Raw genomic sequence first — 17,874 nt, 5'->3', positions numbered from 1 at the left:
TAAAGAGCAATAGGGCCTTGGAACTAATCCTCAAATTATAGTACACATCTGCATCAACTCTGAAAAAAGTACAAAGTACCTAATTTTAAAAAGAAACCTGCTGCAGTCCCACTACATTAAACTTTTATTTCTATACAAACATACTGCATATGTGTATTTCATACATATGAAATGATTACGATACAAGCTTATTTTGGTATCAAAGCATTTTCACTAGAATAGAGAAGGAAAACTGAGCAAAAAAAAACAAAGGAATTGTGTTGCCCGGAAAAGAAAGTTGTAGTTAGGTGTCAAAACGGAAGAAATTTTTTGTATTAGGATAGACATCAAAAGTTAAGAGAAGTTAGTATCAAAATGAGAAATTAATATTAAAGTTACTTTAAACAAAATCCCATATTTTTGGAAATTAAGTGTCCATTTTTAAGTGACGGGTGTACCTAAGAAGGCATAACAAGGAGAATTAGAAACTATGTCATAATAGAAATGAAAAGAGAATTTACCAGAATTTGTTGTGTGCAGCTGAAGTTGCTTGATGCAATTAAATACAATATGGAGTTTTGAAATAAGGTATAAAAACAAATAAAAGGGACACCAGCACAAAATTTTATGAAATTTTAATAAAATATGTACTTTACTTAATAATACTGTATCTTTCTTCTCTGTAATCACCCTATGTGTTTTTCTCAGTCTAACTTTACTGAGGGTTTCAATGGCTAAGTCAAAGATCTCTCGGTAAATGTCAAATTGCACTAGAAAATATAAACGTTATTTAAAAATATGTTTGTATTGATTTCTAACATTATCTGATAGTGATAAGAGAACAGACTCTATGTAATTTAAAAACCTTTAGAGTACAAAATTTTTGCACTTTGTTTTATGCCCCTGGATATGTTTTCAGTGTCTCCTAACTTACAGTCTATGGGAACTTGAATAGAATTTATATCTTACTATGGTGTTAAAATTATATAAATCTTAATTATTTTGAATTGTATCACAGTGCTTTTCAGGTCTACTATGTCCTTCTACTTCTCTGAATATTCGTCCTATTAATTTCTGACAGTTTGATATTGAAATTCCATATAAAGTCTTAATTTATCTACTAAAAAATTGTAATTTATAGTGGAACTATATGTAATCTTGCTCTGTATTTTTCCAAGTCTCCTATAAATGTGTTCTTATACTTTCATTATTAAAAAAATTAAAAACAAGAAGAAAAATATTAAGAGATGGCCTTGAAAACCTATTATAAACTGAGTCTCAGAAAATAAACTAAGAAAACATACCTTTCCAACCAGTTTTTAGTCCCAGTTTAATGAAATCAAAACACAACTAACTCCTGAGTACAAATGACTTAAGGTACGGTGCTAAAGAAAAACATGATATGAAAGACAAAATGCTAGAGATCTAATAATATTAGGATTATTCCTTTTTTACATGAAGTATTATTTGCATCATACTATAATTTAGAACCTCAGATGGAACTATAATTAAATAAGTTCACGGTTATTTATAAAATTATAGTAGAAATATGTGTGCTCAAATTAGTTACTCATCTTAACTTACTAATCACTTCAGTATTTATATTTATTGACTACCACACAATAAACTGTGGAAAATTCTTAAAGAGATGGGAATAACAGACCACCTTAACTGTCTTCTGAGAAACCTGTATGCAGGCCAAGAAGCAATAGGTAGAATCGGATGTGGAACAACAGACTTGTTCAAAAATTAGGTACGGAGTAACCTGCTTATTTAACTTATATACAGAGTACATGCGAATGCCAGGCTGGAATCAAGATTCCTGGGAGAAGTATGAATAACCTCGATATGCAGATGATACCACCTAATAGCAGATAGTGAAGAGGATCTTAAGAGCCTTTTGATGGAGGTGAAAGAGGAGAGTAAAAAAGCTGGATTAAAACTCAACATTCAAAAAACTAAGATTACGGCATCTGGTCCCATTACTTCAGGGCAAACAGATAGAGAAAAAGTGGAACCAGTAACAGATTTTATTTTCTTGGGCTCCAAAATCAGTCGATGGTGACTGCAGACACAAAATTAAATGATGCTTACTCTCTGGAAGAAAAGCTATGACAAACCTAGACAGCATATTAAAAAGCAGAGACATCACTTTGCTAACAAAGGTCCACAGTAATCAAAACTATGTTTTTTCCCAGTAGTCAGTCACGTACAGATGCGAGAGTTGGACAATAAAGAAGGCTGAATGCCGAAAAACTGATGCTTTGGAATTCTGGTGCTAAAGACTCTTAACAGTCCTTTAGACAGCAAGAAGATCAAACCAGTCAATCCTAAAGAAACTCAACCCTGAATGTTCACTGGAAGGACTGATGCTGAAGCTGAAGTCCCAATACTTTGGCCACCTGACGCAAAGAGCCGACTCACTGGAAAAGACCCTAATGGGAAAGATTAAAGGCAAGAGGAGGAGGGTAAGACAGAGGATGCAGTGGTGGATGGCATCACTGACTCAATGGACATGAGTTTGAGCAAACTCCAAGAGACAGTGAAAGACAGGGAAGCCTGGCATGCTGCAGTCCCTGGAGTCACAAAGAGTTGTATACAATTTAGCAAAACAACAACAAAATATACCATAGACTACTCTTTTCAGAAGATTACAAAATAACACATAAAAAGATGATGGGTATTACTCATCAGGGAAAAAAGCATATATTTCATAGGTCACTTAAATAGTAGAAATAATGTGTTAAATCAATCAGTAAAATTAGAGGAGCACAGAACGGTTAGTAAGGCATTAAACAGAAAAAGAAGAAATAAAAAACTTTATTTTCTTGTGACCACAGACCAGAGTAAGCTAAGAATACAGACTGAGGTTGAACAACTTCAGAAAAAATGAATAAAACTGAGATACAACTGCCCAGGTATCACCCTTATTCCCATCAGCAATGTATCTCCCCTGAGATTAAAGATTTTATTGTAAGAAAAGCTACATATAGTTAAGTGAATAAATACAGTCATCAGAAGCAAAACCACACCTACTCTAGCTTGCTCTATCATGCGTCATAGTTAAATATTAATACAAGGACTGGGTGATACACAATGAAAGAGAACCTAAGGATACAGTCTTTTACTATAGACTAAAGAAAGTAACATTGACTATAAATATTCAGCAACATCTTAGGAGTACTGTCTATTTTCTGCTTCTATAATCAATCTCAATCAATGTAAGTGAAGTCTCTCAGTCGTGTCCGACTCTTTGCAACCCCATGGACTGTAGTCTACCAGGCTTCTCCATCCATGGGATTTTCCAGGCAAGAATATTGGAGCGGGTAGCCATTTCCTTCTCCAGGAGATCTTTCCAGCCCAGAGACTGAAACCCAGTCTCCCACATTGTAGGCAGATGCTTTACCATCTGAGCCACCAGGGAAGTCAATGTAAAGACACTGAATATTTCCTGCATTCACGGAATCTCACCTTCCTGTCTCATCTGATGCCACCAATGCATCAGAGGATAGTAGAGAGGAATACAACTAAGTCAACAAAATGAGTTACTAGGATAATATTAATAGCATAAGGCCTCAGGCTGGCAGAGACTGTAGGACACAGCTGAACCTGTGGACAAAGTCATTTTTCCTTTAAGCTGAGAGTTAAAACAATAACAAAGAATCACAAAACATACTTTCTCTCTCCCCCTCTTCTCTTAATTTTATGTAAGTATCATACTCAAAAAAGAGAGGCTGTAATAGATTGCCAAAGTCACCGGATCTTGTATTAAACAGTACTTTAAATACAGTAGACCCGAACAGCACTGATCCCTTGCAGCAGAAAATCCATATATAACTTTACAGTCTACCCTTTGTATTCACTGTTCTGAATCCACGGGTTTAAGCAACCATAGATCACGAAGAACTGAGGTATCCAAAAAAAAAAAAAATTCACATATAAATGGACCTATACTATTCAAACCCATGTTATTCAAGGGTCACCATGGGAATTAATCATATTCACATACTGATACCAGATTTTGGATATGTTTTAGACGTTATTTCTAAAAAGTGATTTTAAAAGTTTTCATTATACTTATCAAACTGAATTATAGCTAGGCATAGATGTTTGGATCACTTTTCTACACAGCATAACAAATTACCACAAACCTAGCAGCTAAGAACAGCATATATGTATTATCTTGCACTTTATGTGGGTGAAGCATCCTGGTATAATTTTGCAGATCATCGACCTTACTCTTTGTTTTTCATAAGGTGAGAGCAATATTCTTCTGCAATTTTCAACATCTTGAATAGAAGTAGAAGGTCCCAATACTTAGATATTACTGTCTGGTACACATAAAATTCTATAAAGATGCCTCTGTTATCAGTCTGTCATATCTTATCTCAAGGAAAAAAGTCTATATGAAAACTTAAAAATGGTTGCAGCACGCTTACCCAGTTTCTATTAAATGGAGATAAGCATTTAATTGTGTATTTCCATCGTTAAAACATGATCTGGAAGATGTGTAATTCAGTAAGATTAAATTGTGTATATTTAAAAGTGAAAAGTGATAAAATTTAGTAACAATAGTTATAATTAATATTTTCATATTTAATATGTAGTCAGGTAGGAAAAATAATTAGGTAATCATTTTAATTTAATTTAAGCTTTTATTTCAGTACTGAAATATGTATGCTATTGGTATATTGACCATTACTGCATAATTTTGTAACTCTATCAGGAACAGCATATGCATTTCTTATCATTTTGTTATTAATCTGCAAAGAGCACCAATAATTTTCATTTAAATTGTGAAAGTGAGGTTGTATATGTGAGTGTCACCAATGAGAAAATTTTTATTGATCTTAAAAACACTGAAAATTAAAAGGCAACAGAGAAATTAAACCATGGTATTTCTAACTTTCATTTTACCTGCAGTGTTAGACTCTTAACCGCATTCCATACTACTCCAATGAACTCTTTCATTCTTTCTTCAGGACTTCTACAGCCTTCAGCTATGGTCAGCACGGCTTTAACAGGAACTGACAATGGTCTGGATTCTAAGAATAAGAACAGGTAGGATAATTTAATAGAAATGTACCATGTAGTTTCACATAAATATACAGAAAATATTTCTACTATTACTTCTTCCCTTGTTTAAAATTTTAAAATATATGAGATTATAAAATATATTAGATCATATTAACTGAAAAAATTATTTATTTTTACAATTACTCCAAATCAAAAAAAAACAATCTGTTAATAGTCAAGAGAGTGAAGATGACTCTTTTTCAGAGACTGATGACTGGGATGTCGGTTTATGGAGTAACAGTAATGCTCTATTTTTTGAATACATGGATGTGTTTACATTGTGTAAATTTACTTAATTATAACCTAACAATCCATGAATTTCTCAGTATGAAGTTAAAACATAAATAAAAATGTTATTGAAAAAGAAAACTGAACTTCCTTCACCCAGAATTAATAGAAAATGTGTCTTCCCAAATGTGAATTTTCCTGAGAATAAAAGCTTACTCATAGTATCTCTCTACTTAAAACACTGGTTTTGATAGTAAACAAAAGAAGCACTCGGCTTCCTCGGTGGCTCAGACAGTAAAGAACCTGACTGCAATGCAGGAGACCCAGGTTTGATCCCTGGGTTGGGAAGATTCCCTGGAGAAGGGAATGGCTACCCTAATACAGTATTCTTGTCTGGAGAATTCCATGGAGAGAGCAGCCTGAAGGGCTATAGTCCATGGGGTCACAAAGATTTGGACATGACTGAGCAACTGACACTTTCATTTTCACTTTCAAAAGAACTGATCACATAAAAACCAAGTAATGTTACAAGAATTTTCTTTGTTTAAAATGAAGAACTTAGAGAAATTCAGTAATTTTTATAATGAAAATTTCAGAAATCAAAGAATAATTTATAACTATATGTGGACATATATATATGTTACATTTTAGATGGAGAAGCTCTATACAGTCAACAAAAACAAGACAGGAGCTGATTGTGGCTCAGATCATGAACTCCTGATTACCAAATTCAAACTTAAATTGAAGAAAGTAGGGAAAACCACTAGACCATTCAGGTATGACCTAAATCAAATCCCTTATGATTATACAGTGGAAGTGAGAAATAGATTGAAGGGCCTAGATCTGATAGATAGAGTGCCTGATGAACTATGGAATGAGGTTCGTGACATTGTACAGGAGACAGGGATCAAGACCATCCTCATGGAAAAGAAATTCAAAAAAGCAAAATGGCTGTCTGGGGAGGCCTTACAAATAGCTGTGAAAAGAAGAGAAGTGAAAAGCAAAGGAGAAGAGGAAAGATATAAGGATCTGAATGCAGAGTTCCAAAGAATAGCAAGAAGAGATAAGAAAGCCTTCCTCAGCGATCAATGCAAAGAAATAAAGGAAAACAACAGAATGGGAAAGACTAGAGATCTCTTCAAGAAAATCAGAGATACCAAGGGGACATTTCATGGAAAGATGGGCTCGATAAAGGACAGAAATGGTATGACCTAACAGAAGCAGAAGATATTAAGAAGAGATGGCAAGAATACACAGAAGAACTGTACAAAAAAGATCTTCACAACCCAGATAATCACGATGGTGTGATCACTGACCTAGAGTCAGACATCCTGGAATGTGAAGTGGGCCTTAGAAAGTATCACTACTAACAAAGCTAGTGGAGGTGATAGAATTCCAGTTGAGCTATTCCAAATCCTGAAAGACGATGCTGTGAAAGTGCTGCACTCAATATGCCAGCAAATTTGGAAACGCAGCAGTGGTCACAGGACTGGAAAAGGTCCGTTTTCATTCCAATCCCAAAGAAAGGCAATGCCAAAGAATGCTCAAACTACCACACAATCGCACTCATCTCACACACTAGTAAAGTAATGCTCAAAATTCTCCAAGCTAGGCTTCAGCAATATGTGAACCATGAACTTCCAGATGTTCAAGCTGGTTTTAGAAAAGGCAGAGGAACCAGAGATCAAATTGCCAACATCCGCTGGATCATGGAAAAAGAGCATTCCAGAAAAACATCTATTTCTGCTTTATTGACTATGCCAAAGCCTTTGACTGTGTGGATCACAATAAACTGTGGAAAATTCTGAAAGAGATGGGAATACCAGACCACCTGACCTGCCTCTTGAGAAATCTGTATGCAGGTCAGGAAGCAACAGGTAGAACTGGACGTGGAACAACAGACTGGTTCCAAATAGGAAAAGGAGTATGTCAAGGCTGTATATTGTCACCCTGCTTATTTAACTTATATGCAGAGTACATCATGAGAAACGCTGGATTGGAAGAAGCACAAGCTGGAATCAAGATTGCCGGGAGAAATATCAATAACCTCAGATATGCAGATGACACCACCTTTATGGCAGAAAGTGAAGAGGAACTAAAGAGCCTCTTGATGAAAGTGAAAGTGGAGAGTGAAAAAGTTGGCTTAAAGCTCAACATTCAGAAAACGAAGATCATGGCATCTGGTCCCATCACTTCATGGGAAATAGATGGGCAAACAGTGGAAACAGTGTCACAATTTATTTTTGGGGGCTCCAAAATCATTGCAGATGGTGACTGCAGCCATGAGATTAAAAGACGCTTACTCCTTGGAAGGAAAGTTATGACCAACCTAGATAGCATATTCAAAAGCAGAGACATTACTTTGCCAACAAAGGTTCGTCTAATCAAGGCTATGGTTTTTCCTGTGGTCATGTATGGATGTGAGAGTTGGACTATGAAGAAGGCTGAGTGCCGAAGAATTGATGCTTTTGAACTGCGGTGTTGGAGAAGACTCTTGAGAGTCCTTTGGACTGCAAAGAGATCCAACCAGTCCATTCTGAAGGAGATCAGCCCTGGGATTTCTTTGGAGGGAATGATGCTGAAGCTGAAACTCCAGTACTTTGGCCACCTCATGCGAAGAGTTGACTCACTGGAAAAGACTCTGATGCTGGGAGGGATTGCGGGCAGGAGTAGAAGGGGACGACAGAGGATGAGATGGCTGGATGGCATCACTGACTCGATGGACGTTGAGTCTGAATGAAATCCGGGAGTTAGTGATGGACAGAGAGGCCTGGCATGCTGCGATTCACGGGGTCGCAAAGAATCAGACACGACTGAGCTACTGAACTGAACTGAACTGATACATGTAATTGATAGGGTGCTATTTTAAATACTATAAAATAAATGACTCAGATCTTGGTTTTCAAGACTTTTACTAAGCTAAATTTGATAATCATTGAACAGTCTCCAAACTAAGTGCTACTACATCATCACTATGAGAATGACAAGTGCTATTATCTACTCATACTTTCCCTTTCCGCTCTATTTGGTTCACATATTTGCATTTATAGTAGATTCAAAGTATCTTAAGGGCATGGAACATAAACCTTTTATTCTCATGCTAATAATACCACAGCCTACCACAGTATACACATTCAGTTCAGTTCAGTTGCTCAGCCGTGTCCGACTCTTTGCAACCCCATGAATCGCATCACGCCAGGCCTCCCTGTCCATCACCAGCTCCCGAAGTTCACTCTGACTCACGTCCATCGAGTCAGTGATGCCATCCAGCCATCTCATCCTCTGTCGTCCCCTTCTCCTCCTGCCCCCAATCCCAAGAAACATTCAAAAATGTTTGTTAAAAAAAAAAAAAGAAGAGATCCATGGAGAGATCCATGGAGGTGGAGCATTCTAGGCAGATGGGAACAACACTGCAAAGCACCAAGATGGGAGTGTACTTAGGAATTTTCAAGAAACCATACAAAAGCAAGGATGGTTAGAACAAAGTAAAAATGACAGAAGCAAGAGACAAGGTCAGAGGTACCAATAGGGACCAAATCACACAGGGCTTACACAGGCTGTGGTAAGGAGGTTGGGTTTTATTTTGAGACAGGATATGACTCTAAACAGTCTTGAAATTAATGGACATATTTTGAGAGAAGTCTCTGGTTACTATGTAGAAAACGGTCTACATAAATATTAAAACAAGAAGACAGGTTGTGAGAGGTGGTAGTAGCAACAGAGCTAACAAGAATGGAGAATTTCTATATTGTTTTCAAAGATACAGCCAACAAATTTACTGATGGATTATAACTACAATAAGAGAGAAAAGTAAAGCAAGGATAACTCCAAGGTTTTATATTTGATCAACTGGAAGAATGGCACTAGAGGGGAGAGGAAAAGGAAATATAGTTTTATACCTATCAGGCTAGGATTTCCATTACAAGTTCAAATGAAGATATCAAAGTGTCATATGGATAAATAACAAAAAATGGAAAAAATATGAACAAATAATTCATACAAAACATAATTTGGCCAAAAAACTTACTAAGATATGATCAACTTTCCTAATAATAAAATAAAAATTAAGGCAACAATCATATATTCTTCTCAACTGTCATGTCGGCAAACATTTTAAACAGTTAATTTGTATTTTTAAAAACATCTGACATCATTAAAGCCCTTTGTTAGAATGTTTCATATACTGGGACTATAAGGATAGCCTGCAGAGTGAAATTACAAGACAGGATATTTAAACATGCAAGTTTTTCTACAAACTAATTCCATTTCTAAAAACCTATGCTACAGAAATACTAAAACATATGACATGTGAGATTCAATCAATAATTTGAAAAATGTTTAGTATCAGCAGTATTATTTGAAATAGTGAAAAAAAGGGAGAGAAGGAAGGAGGAGAAAGGAGAGGAAGAAAATGCTAAGCAATTAATATCCATCAAAAAAGATATGGTTAAATTAACTTTGAAATACTTGTGATAGGATTGTATTTCAAACATTTAAAAAGAGGAACAGTTCAACATATGACAGAAATCGTATTTTTGATACACTGTGATGTGAAAATATATGTATTTCTGTAGAAGAATCCACATGTTTTTAAAACAGTATGTGAGGTTGAGCCTGTGTTTATCTCATTAACACATAGTTATAGAGAGATAAAATACAAACCCTTCACAGAGGTTACCTTTGAAGACAGTAAAATGGAATTGTATGAGGGGTAAGAGGGGAGGAGGTTTTTAACTTTTTACTGTATATTTCAGAATTAATATTTTACAACAGCAAGTCACGTCTGACTCTTTGCGACCCAGACTGTAGCCTGCCAGGCTCCTCTGTTAATGAGATTCTCCAGGCAAGAATACTGGAGTGGGTTGCCATGCCCTCCTCCAGGGGATCTTCCCAACCCAGGGTCAGAACCGAGGTCTCTTGCATTGCGGGTGGATTCTTTACCATCTAAGCCATAAGGGAAGCCCAAGAATGCTAGAGTGGGTAACCTAACCCTTCCCCAGGGATCTTCCCAACCCAGGAATTAAACTGGGGTCCTCCCCCATGGCAAGTGGATTCTTTAGCACCTGAGTTACCAGGGAAGCCCCATTTTAAAATAAAACACACCTTAATTTACTTTCCACTCACCTGGACCTTATAGTTATTCTTATATCTTAGCAGGTATGAGAAGAATATGGCAACATAAACTTATTGTAGAACTCTGCCGATTTAAATAACTAAATTAAATGTAGACCAACCATATGCATGCACACAGATGCTACAGAAGCTTTACTCATAACTATCAAAACCTGGAAGCAACCAAGATGTCCTTTAGAAGGTGAGCTGCCAGATAAACTGTGGTACACTTAGAAAATGGATTATTATTCATTAATAGAAATGAGCAAAAAAAAACACATGGAGTAAATTTAAATACATATTTCTAAGTGAAAGAGGCCCATCTGAAAAGGCTACGTACTGAATGCTTCCAACTATGTGACAATCTGGAAAAAGCATAACTATGGAGATAATAAAAAGATTAGCAGAGAAGTTAAGGAGAGAAGAGCAATAGGCAGAGCAAAGAGAATTTTGGGGGCATTGAAACTACTCTGCATATCACTATATTGGAGTGTGTATGTTGTTATATACATTTGTTCAAACAGAAGAATATATTACACCATGAGTGATCCCTATTGAGAAATAAGGACTTTGGATGATAATGATGGATCAGTATAAATCCATCAAGTATAACAACATACCACTTTGGTGGGGTTTTTGATAATGAGGAAGACTACACACGTGTGGGGCAGTAGATACGTGAGAAATCTCTGAACCTTCCCCTCAATTTAAATGCAAGCCTAAAACTGCTCTAAGAAAATAAATTCTAAAAATATAAATAATTTTTTAAAATGCAGGCCAAATTTTAAAACTCCTTGAAACCATGGATACCAAAGGTTTCCACAAAAGCTGCTTATGGTCAAATTTTAAAAATCTACTGATAGAGAATATTAGTGTTGTATAAATAATGTTATTACAATTTGAAAATAAAACCATCTAATAAATGTTAATATTATCAAGCAGACTGGACACCATTACCTGACTGTTAAGTGATAGATATTTCAAGTCACTACACACCAAAAGCTGTATTTGCTGATATTATGATTTAAGAAATTATACGAGGTGTTGAAATCTCTATGTGGCTTAAAAGTGTTTCCAAAAAGCTATGAAAAATATAATCAGTTTAAAAAATCTCTTTAAGTAGACTGACCTGGCTATTAGAAGTATAAAAGCACCTATTTTAGATACACTAATTTTCAATCCATCATATTCATATTATCAAAAGACAACAGAATAGGAAGACAAGCTTGTATTTTCAAAAGATAATTTTTTTTGTAATTATGTACATTTTACAGGTAGCACAATTATACTCTATAAAACTGCCAATTTTGAACCATACTTTAACCAAAATGTCTGTAACATCTACTACATGCTGGGGACTAATCTAATGTCAGAAGTTAATGATAAGTACATCTAAAGTCAAGAATACTACTCATGTTAAATGCTGCATTGTGTAATAAGAAGTTCATTAAATTACTTTAAATATAGAGAATAGTAATTAAAAATTAACTGATATAAGACAAGATACAGAAGATATAGAAAAAACTTGAAGATTACCAGATCTGAAACAAAGTGACTTTCCTTTTTTAATCACAATAAACATATTGTTTTAGTTCTACCTTAAACATCATTTCCTGAGAAACAGTCACTGAATTCTCCAAATTAGATTTGGCCCTTTCTTTATAATCTCATAGAATTCTGACATAATTCTGTATTTTTAATTCTTCATGGTATAATGCAAAAGTCTGAATATTTGTTTCTCCAAAGGAAGCAGAAGAGCACAGTAATACTGTACAACAATTAAATGCAGTGGTTAATAGTTGGACTTCAAAGATACATTCTGCCTGCCCCTGCCCCACTACTCTTACTCTTTCAATGAGAAATTATCTTTATGTATGTATTTATTAATCTAACACCACCTAGATAAAATTGGCTGAAAAAGCATAAAGCTTGAAACTCCAAGCCGCAGAAGTAAATGTCTATATTTTTTTGCCTCTGTATATCACTCAATGATTTACATCAGAACATCCTTTTACCTTCTCATGGCTGAACTGGAACCTGGTAACAATTACTTAAAGTCAGTATGTCAAAAACCTCCGTTCTTATTTTGAGGATTTAAATAATGGTGTCAATGGCTAAACGGTAACTCTGAGCATCCTATAGTATATCTAGAACAATGGCACAAAATAATGACATTTGAGACCAAATGGTTTATGTTCCTGAAGTTCAAGATTCTCATCATAACAAGGTTACTTAGTGATACCAAGGAATCAAAAAACATTTGTTCAATGACGGTAGAATTCAGCTCTCAGAGTAAAGTGTTCCTCAGAATTAAGTCGTTTCTGTTTCAAACTTCTAACATCTGTTGCATAAGAGTCTTAGAGAGGTCCTGTAACAAAAGTTGGCCAACTTTGGTTTTTGGTCGATAAGGAAGGAGGATTTCTAATGGGAAATTAAGAAAGAAAAATTCCTATAGCAATTTTTCCTTTAAACATAAGACTTCTAACCACCAATTTATATAATTATGTACTTTATTCAGTAAAATGCAATTCAGTTTTCATAGTGCTAAAACCAAGACAATATTCATTTCATTGCAAGGACAATCCATGTTTCCTATATTCATTTCATGTAGCACCATGAAATAATAAGAATGTCTTGCTCAGTAAGCATTAGTTGAAATCAATCATTAATATTTTAAAAAGAGAAAAAAATCATATGTGTATCTTCTTTAAATAAACCTTTCCCTAGTAGTGTAGTGACATTGTTTTTAAAAAGTACCTTTGTGTAAGGTACATATTTATGATTTATAGTTTCATTTAAGTTTTAAATATTCACCAAGAAAAAAAACTGTGTCAATCTTTAGTTTCCCCTTTATGTTATTGGGAAATCAAGTTGTTCAGTCATGTATTTACTCTTAATTTTACTGGCCCAAGTCCTTAAAATGGCTCATAAATTCCTACAGGATCAGGATCCCCACTGTCCTTTTCACTTCCCCTTCAATCCCTCTTCCCAGGACTTTCTGCTTCAGATTGTCCTCCTTGCTATTTCTTGAAGGCAAGACTACTGGAAAAACATACTGGATTGAAGAACACAGCAGAAGAGGAATCATACCACTTGACTCTCAATCCCCCAATTTCTTAATCTGAAGGAGATCTCATAAGGATTTAGGGAATCACAACACAATAAAAATAAAAGCAGATTTGTGTATCTTCTTATATTGCTATTCTTCCATTCCACTGGTATGGCTTAGAAAACACCTGAAAATGCGATAGAGGAAACTGCTATCCCCTTCCAAGACTTATGAGCTATGGAAAGTTGCTTAGTTCAATTCAATAAGCATTACTGAGTGCCTAGTTTTGCAAGGACCTTCAGAAACAAAGATAAAGATAAATAAAAGATGGAGATTATGTCTTTGAGGAGTTTACAGTGGAAAGACAGAAATGAATGAATAACAAATTTACTAAATGGATATATTGGCACAGACCTATTTTAGAAAATTTTATCATTATGTGGAGAAGGAAATGGCAACCCACTCCAGTATTCTTACTTGGAGAGTTCCATGGACAGGAGCCTGGCAGGCTACAGTCCATGGGGTCACAGAGTCAGACACAACTTAGTGACTGAGCCTGCACCACAAACGCATAGCTACAGAAAAGAATTGTTAACTCACTCATAATCCTAATAATGACTTTGATGTCACTGGAAAGAAATACACTTTTTGCAAAAGGTAAGAAAAATAAAAGCTGTTACCTCTCCCAAATATTTGAAAAATATCCCTGGGGAATGTGGAAACAAATTTGAAAAGTTACAGGATGTCAATTTAAATCAATAAAAGATGGAAGATAAATAAGGCTAAGGAATGTGATTATTAAGTCCCTAAATAAAAATAACTAAAGAAATAGAACTTATTCATTCATGAAGCCATTATTTACTCAGTTTGCTCAATGCCAGAAATAGCTGTTAGATTCTGGGAATACAAATGTGAGTAAGTCAAACACAGTATGATAAGCATTATGAGGACAGAAAAGAGGTACTAAGGTAGAGAAGCTTGGAAGAATGGCACAGACCTATTTTAGAAAGACTGAAAGGGAAAAGTTTCTTTATTGAGAAGACAACATTTAAATACAAACTTAATAGTTATGAAAACAGCAATAGAAGCAATAGAAACAGAACATGCAAAAGATCCCAGGCAAGAAAAAGCATGCAGTTTTTGAAGAAGTGAAAGATGATCGATGTAACGCAAAATGACAAAAGATGAAATGAAAGAAGCCTAGAGAGAGAGGATCAGGTCAGACTTTATCAGCCTCGGTAAGGAGTGTGGATTCTACCTTAAGTGCAACAGGAAGTCACAAAAGCATTTCAAGTAGGGAATAAAATGATCCAATTTAGATTTTTAATAAGATGACTCTTGCTGTCATCTAGACAACAGATGATAAAATAATCTGGAAATGACACTAGGGAGACTAATCAGGATACCCTTACATTATCCTATATAAGAATTATGCAATTCTGACTAGGGAAGCAGCATACAAACAGACTGAAACAAAAACACTAAGAATAATTTGGAGGCAGAACAGATAGAGCAAGGAGATACTAAAGATGAGTCCTGGGTTTCAGCCTTGAGCAACATGGTCAATGGTGGTAAGGGGAGGTACAGAGTTGGACAGATTTGATACAAGTTTGGCTTTAAGGACCTGTAAGATACCCAAACAGAGCTGTCCAGGGAACTGAACCTGAGACACCTTAAAAAAAAAAGAAGAAAATAGAAGAAAAGAAGCAATAAAGCAAGTTAGTTAAAACAAATGTAAAATAGAAAGATCATCAGTATGAAATATGTTATTATATAGACATAAATGGAAATATTGGGTTTTAAGTCAGCTGTAGAATGATTATCATCAAATAAACAAGAAAAAATAAAACTACATTGCAGTGTCAAAACCTAATGAATAAAATAAGCTTCACTTTGCTTGAAGTCTATACCTTTCCTCTTAAAATGCAAACATAAAAGATGTGATCGTATGTTTTATCTGAATTGCATTTTACCATACACATATACAGAACTTTCACATATCTTACTTAAGACTTAAAACTGTGAGATAGTTGGGTACACTTATTACCATATTATAAATGAATAAATTGCGGCTATCTGAGGTTAGCTTAACATGGGAGGGGAACTGGGTTAAAACCGTTTATTTTTGCCACTAATCTACTGGTTTTCCTACTATACCTTCATAATTCTTGATCTATATTGCACACTGATCATGGTTTTTGGCAACTCTATTTGGCAATGGCGTTTCCTGGTGGCTCAGCTGGTAAAGAATCTGCCTGCAATGAAGAAGACAATTCCTGGGTTGGGAAGATATGCTAGAGAAGGGATAGGCTACCCACTCCAGTATTCATGGGCTTCCCTGGGGGCTCAGCTGGCAAAGAATCCACCTGCAATGTGAAAGACCTGGGTTCGATCCCTGGGTTGGGAAGACTCCCTGGAGAAGGGAAAGGCTACCCGCTCCAGTATTCTGGCCTGGAGAATTCCATGGACTGTACAGTCCATGGGGTTGCAAAGAGTTGGACATGACCGAATGACATTCACTCACTCACTGTTTGGCAATATAAAATTAAATAACCTAGAGAAAAAGTGACCTTTACATAGTAATGTTATTTTAAAATTTCTGTAGTTTGGATAATATATAAACCTTTAAGCAACTTGCCATAAGAATGGCAATGATGCCTGAGACTTTTCTTTAAAATACAAACTACATTTGATACTATCACTCCTGAAAGCCCCTTGGGAAATAATGGCTTTTGGATTCTGCAAGGCAGCGTGACATGGCATGCAAAATTGCATCTCATGCCGAGCCAACCAGGAAAATATATGTCATCACTATGTGACATTCAGAATTTCATCTGGAAACTATAATCTTGTTCTGACTGCAAAAGAAGGGAAAAAAGACTGCATATAGAACAATTTGGTTGAATTTTTGCTGAATTCTTGCCAGTTTGTATAAAATATTAGAATAACTCATTTCCAAAGAAGACCATACATTTAAAAACCTTTCCATGTACTTAATATCACCATATATCCTCAAAGAACTTCAAAATTAGCTGACAAATTTTAAATTGTGTAATAATTCGAATTAATGAATCTGCTTAAAAACTGTTTATAATGATAGTTTCAAAATTAATAAATTCTGCAAGGTAGAACTTTATTTTCAAAACTATATATAACAGAACATCTCCTAATTCCTTTTTCCCATGTGAATAAACTATAGGTTGAGAAACAAAACAAATGAACACCTGCTATAAAGTTTGCAATCTTATGCATCCCATGTCTTTCTCTTCTAAATTATTTTTCACCCTTCCCTCCATTCATGGATGCAATACCATCAAAATTCACTTACATTATTCTTATCAAAACAGAAACGCATAAATGTGATTTAGTCTAAATGTTATGCAATCAACATTTTGCGTTTTAAAACTACTGTGATTAAGCATAAAATGAAAAATTAGTAGATGTAAATTGAGATAGATGATTGTCTTTCAAAAATTATCCCCAGGAGCCATGTTTCTGCTATTCCTACATTTTCTGGTATCCATATCTCACACCCTTGAACACAGAGGTTGGACATTTGACCCAAGCTGGGCTGCCACTGGCCAAGTCATAATGACTAACCTCCTTGACCACAGTGATTGTCTAAGATGTGTGCACATGAGCCAAGAAAGCCCAAAGAAAACTGCTTCTGATATTTTTTCAACAGGTTCTGGACCATATCACTGTCTCCTTGATCAGAATTAAGTATTTGACTCCAGAGGTACCACAGCCATGCTAGGTCAAATACACACACATACACATAGTAAGAGAGAGATAAATCAACATGAAAAGACAAGAATCCTCACGGTGTGGAATTGAATTCTAAGCCATTCCAAAGACAAGATTTGTATTGTATTTGTCTTTCTTACCATTTTGGTTATCAGAATCAATCGATTTCCCCCCTCCCCTTTTCTTATAACTTAAAATTACTTGAATACAGTTTTTTTCTCTTGCTATCAGAGAGTCCTTCCTAATTTAGAAATGTAAATTCCTTCTCCAGTAAGGGAATGTCCTATCAGTTAGGAGAAAATGAGGCAATGTTAGTAGTTGTACCTGAACAGACCTTGTAGTAACATTACATAGCCTACATAGGCTGCAAAGTGCTACAACATGATTTAAACATACCATTGGGCTTACTTCCTCAAGAACTATTCACCTTCATGCCCAGCCTAGCTTATCTGGCTCTCACTTCTTCCATTTCCACATTTACTGGTCATTATACCAATGACTTTCTGCCTAAGCTGCATGTTTGTGGAGACATTATTGATTTTTTTTTATTCCTTTAATCACTTCTCCATCCCAGAATTCTTGAACTATATTACCCAATAATTTGTTTAGTTTAATTTGGCTCCTTGGGACCCTCCCACCTGGACCACATATGATGGACTCTCTCTGTTTTGTGTTTTGGATCC

General features: G+C 35.3%; 1 protein-coding gene across 9 annotated transcripts in view; it reads right to left on the bottom strand.

Annotated features, from left to right (window-relative positions):
• Positions 1–17,874, bottom strand: part of VPS13B (vacuolar protein sorting 13 homolog B) — an 805,186-nt gene that overhangs the window by 440,708 nt on the left and 346,604 nt on the right. For all 9 annotated transcript variants that reach the window (XM_070383034.1, XM_070383027.1, XM_070383026.1 and 6 more), the window contains exon 22: positions 4,897–5,024. In XM_070383034.1, the coding sequence (XP_070239135.1) occupies positions 4,897–5,024 (128 nt within the window). The remainder of the gene's footprint in view (positions 1–4,896; positions 5,025–17,874) is intronic.

The sequence above is a fragment of the Bos mutus genome, chromosome 14 (genome assembly GCF_027580195.1).
Source record: "Bos mutus isolate GX-2022 chromosome 14, NWIPB_WYAK_1.1, whole genome shotgun sequence".
In the NCBI taxonomy this organism is placed as follows: Eukaryota; Metazoa; Chordata; class Mammalia; order Artiodactyla; family Bovidae; genus Bos; species Bos mutus.
This window is presented reverse-complemented; position numbering and strand designations above follow the sequence as displayed.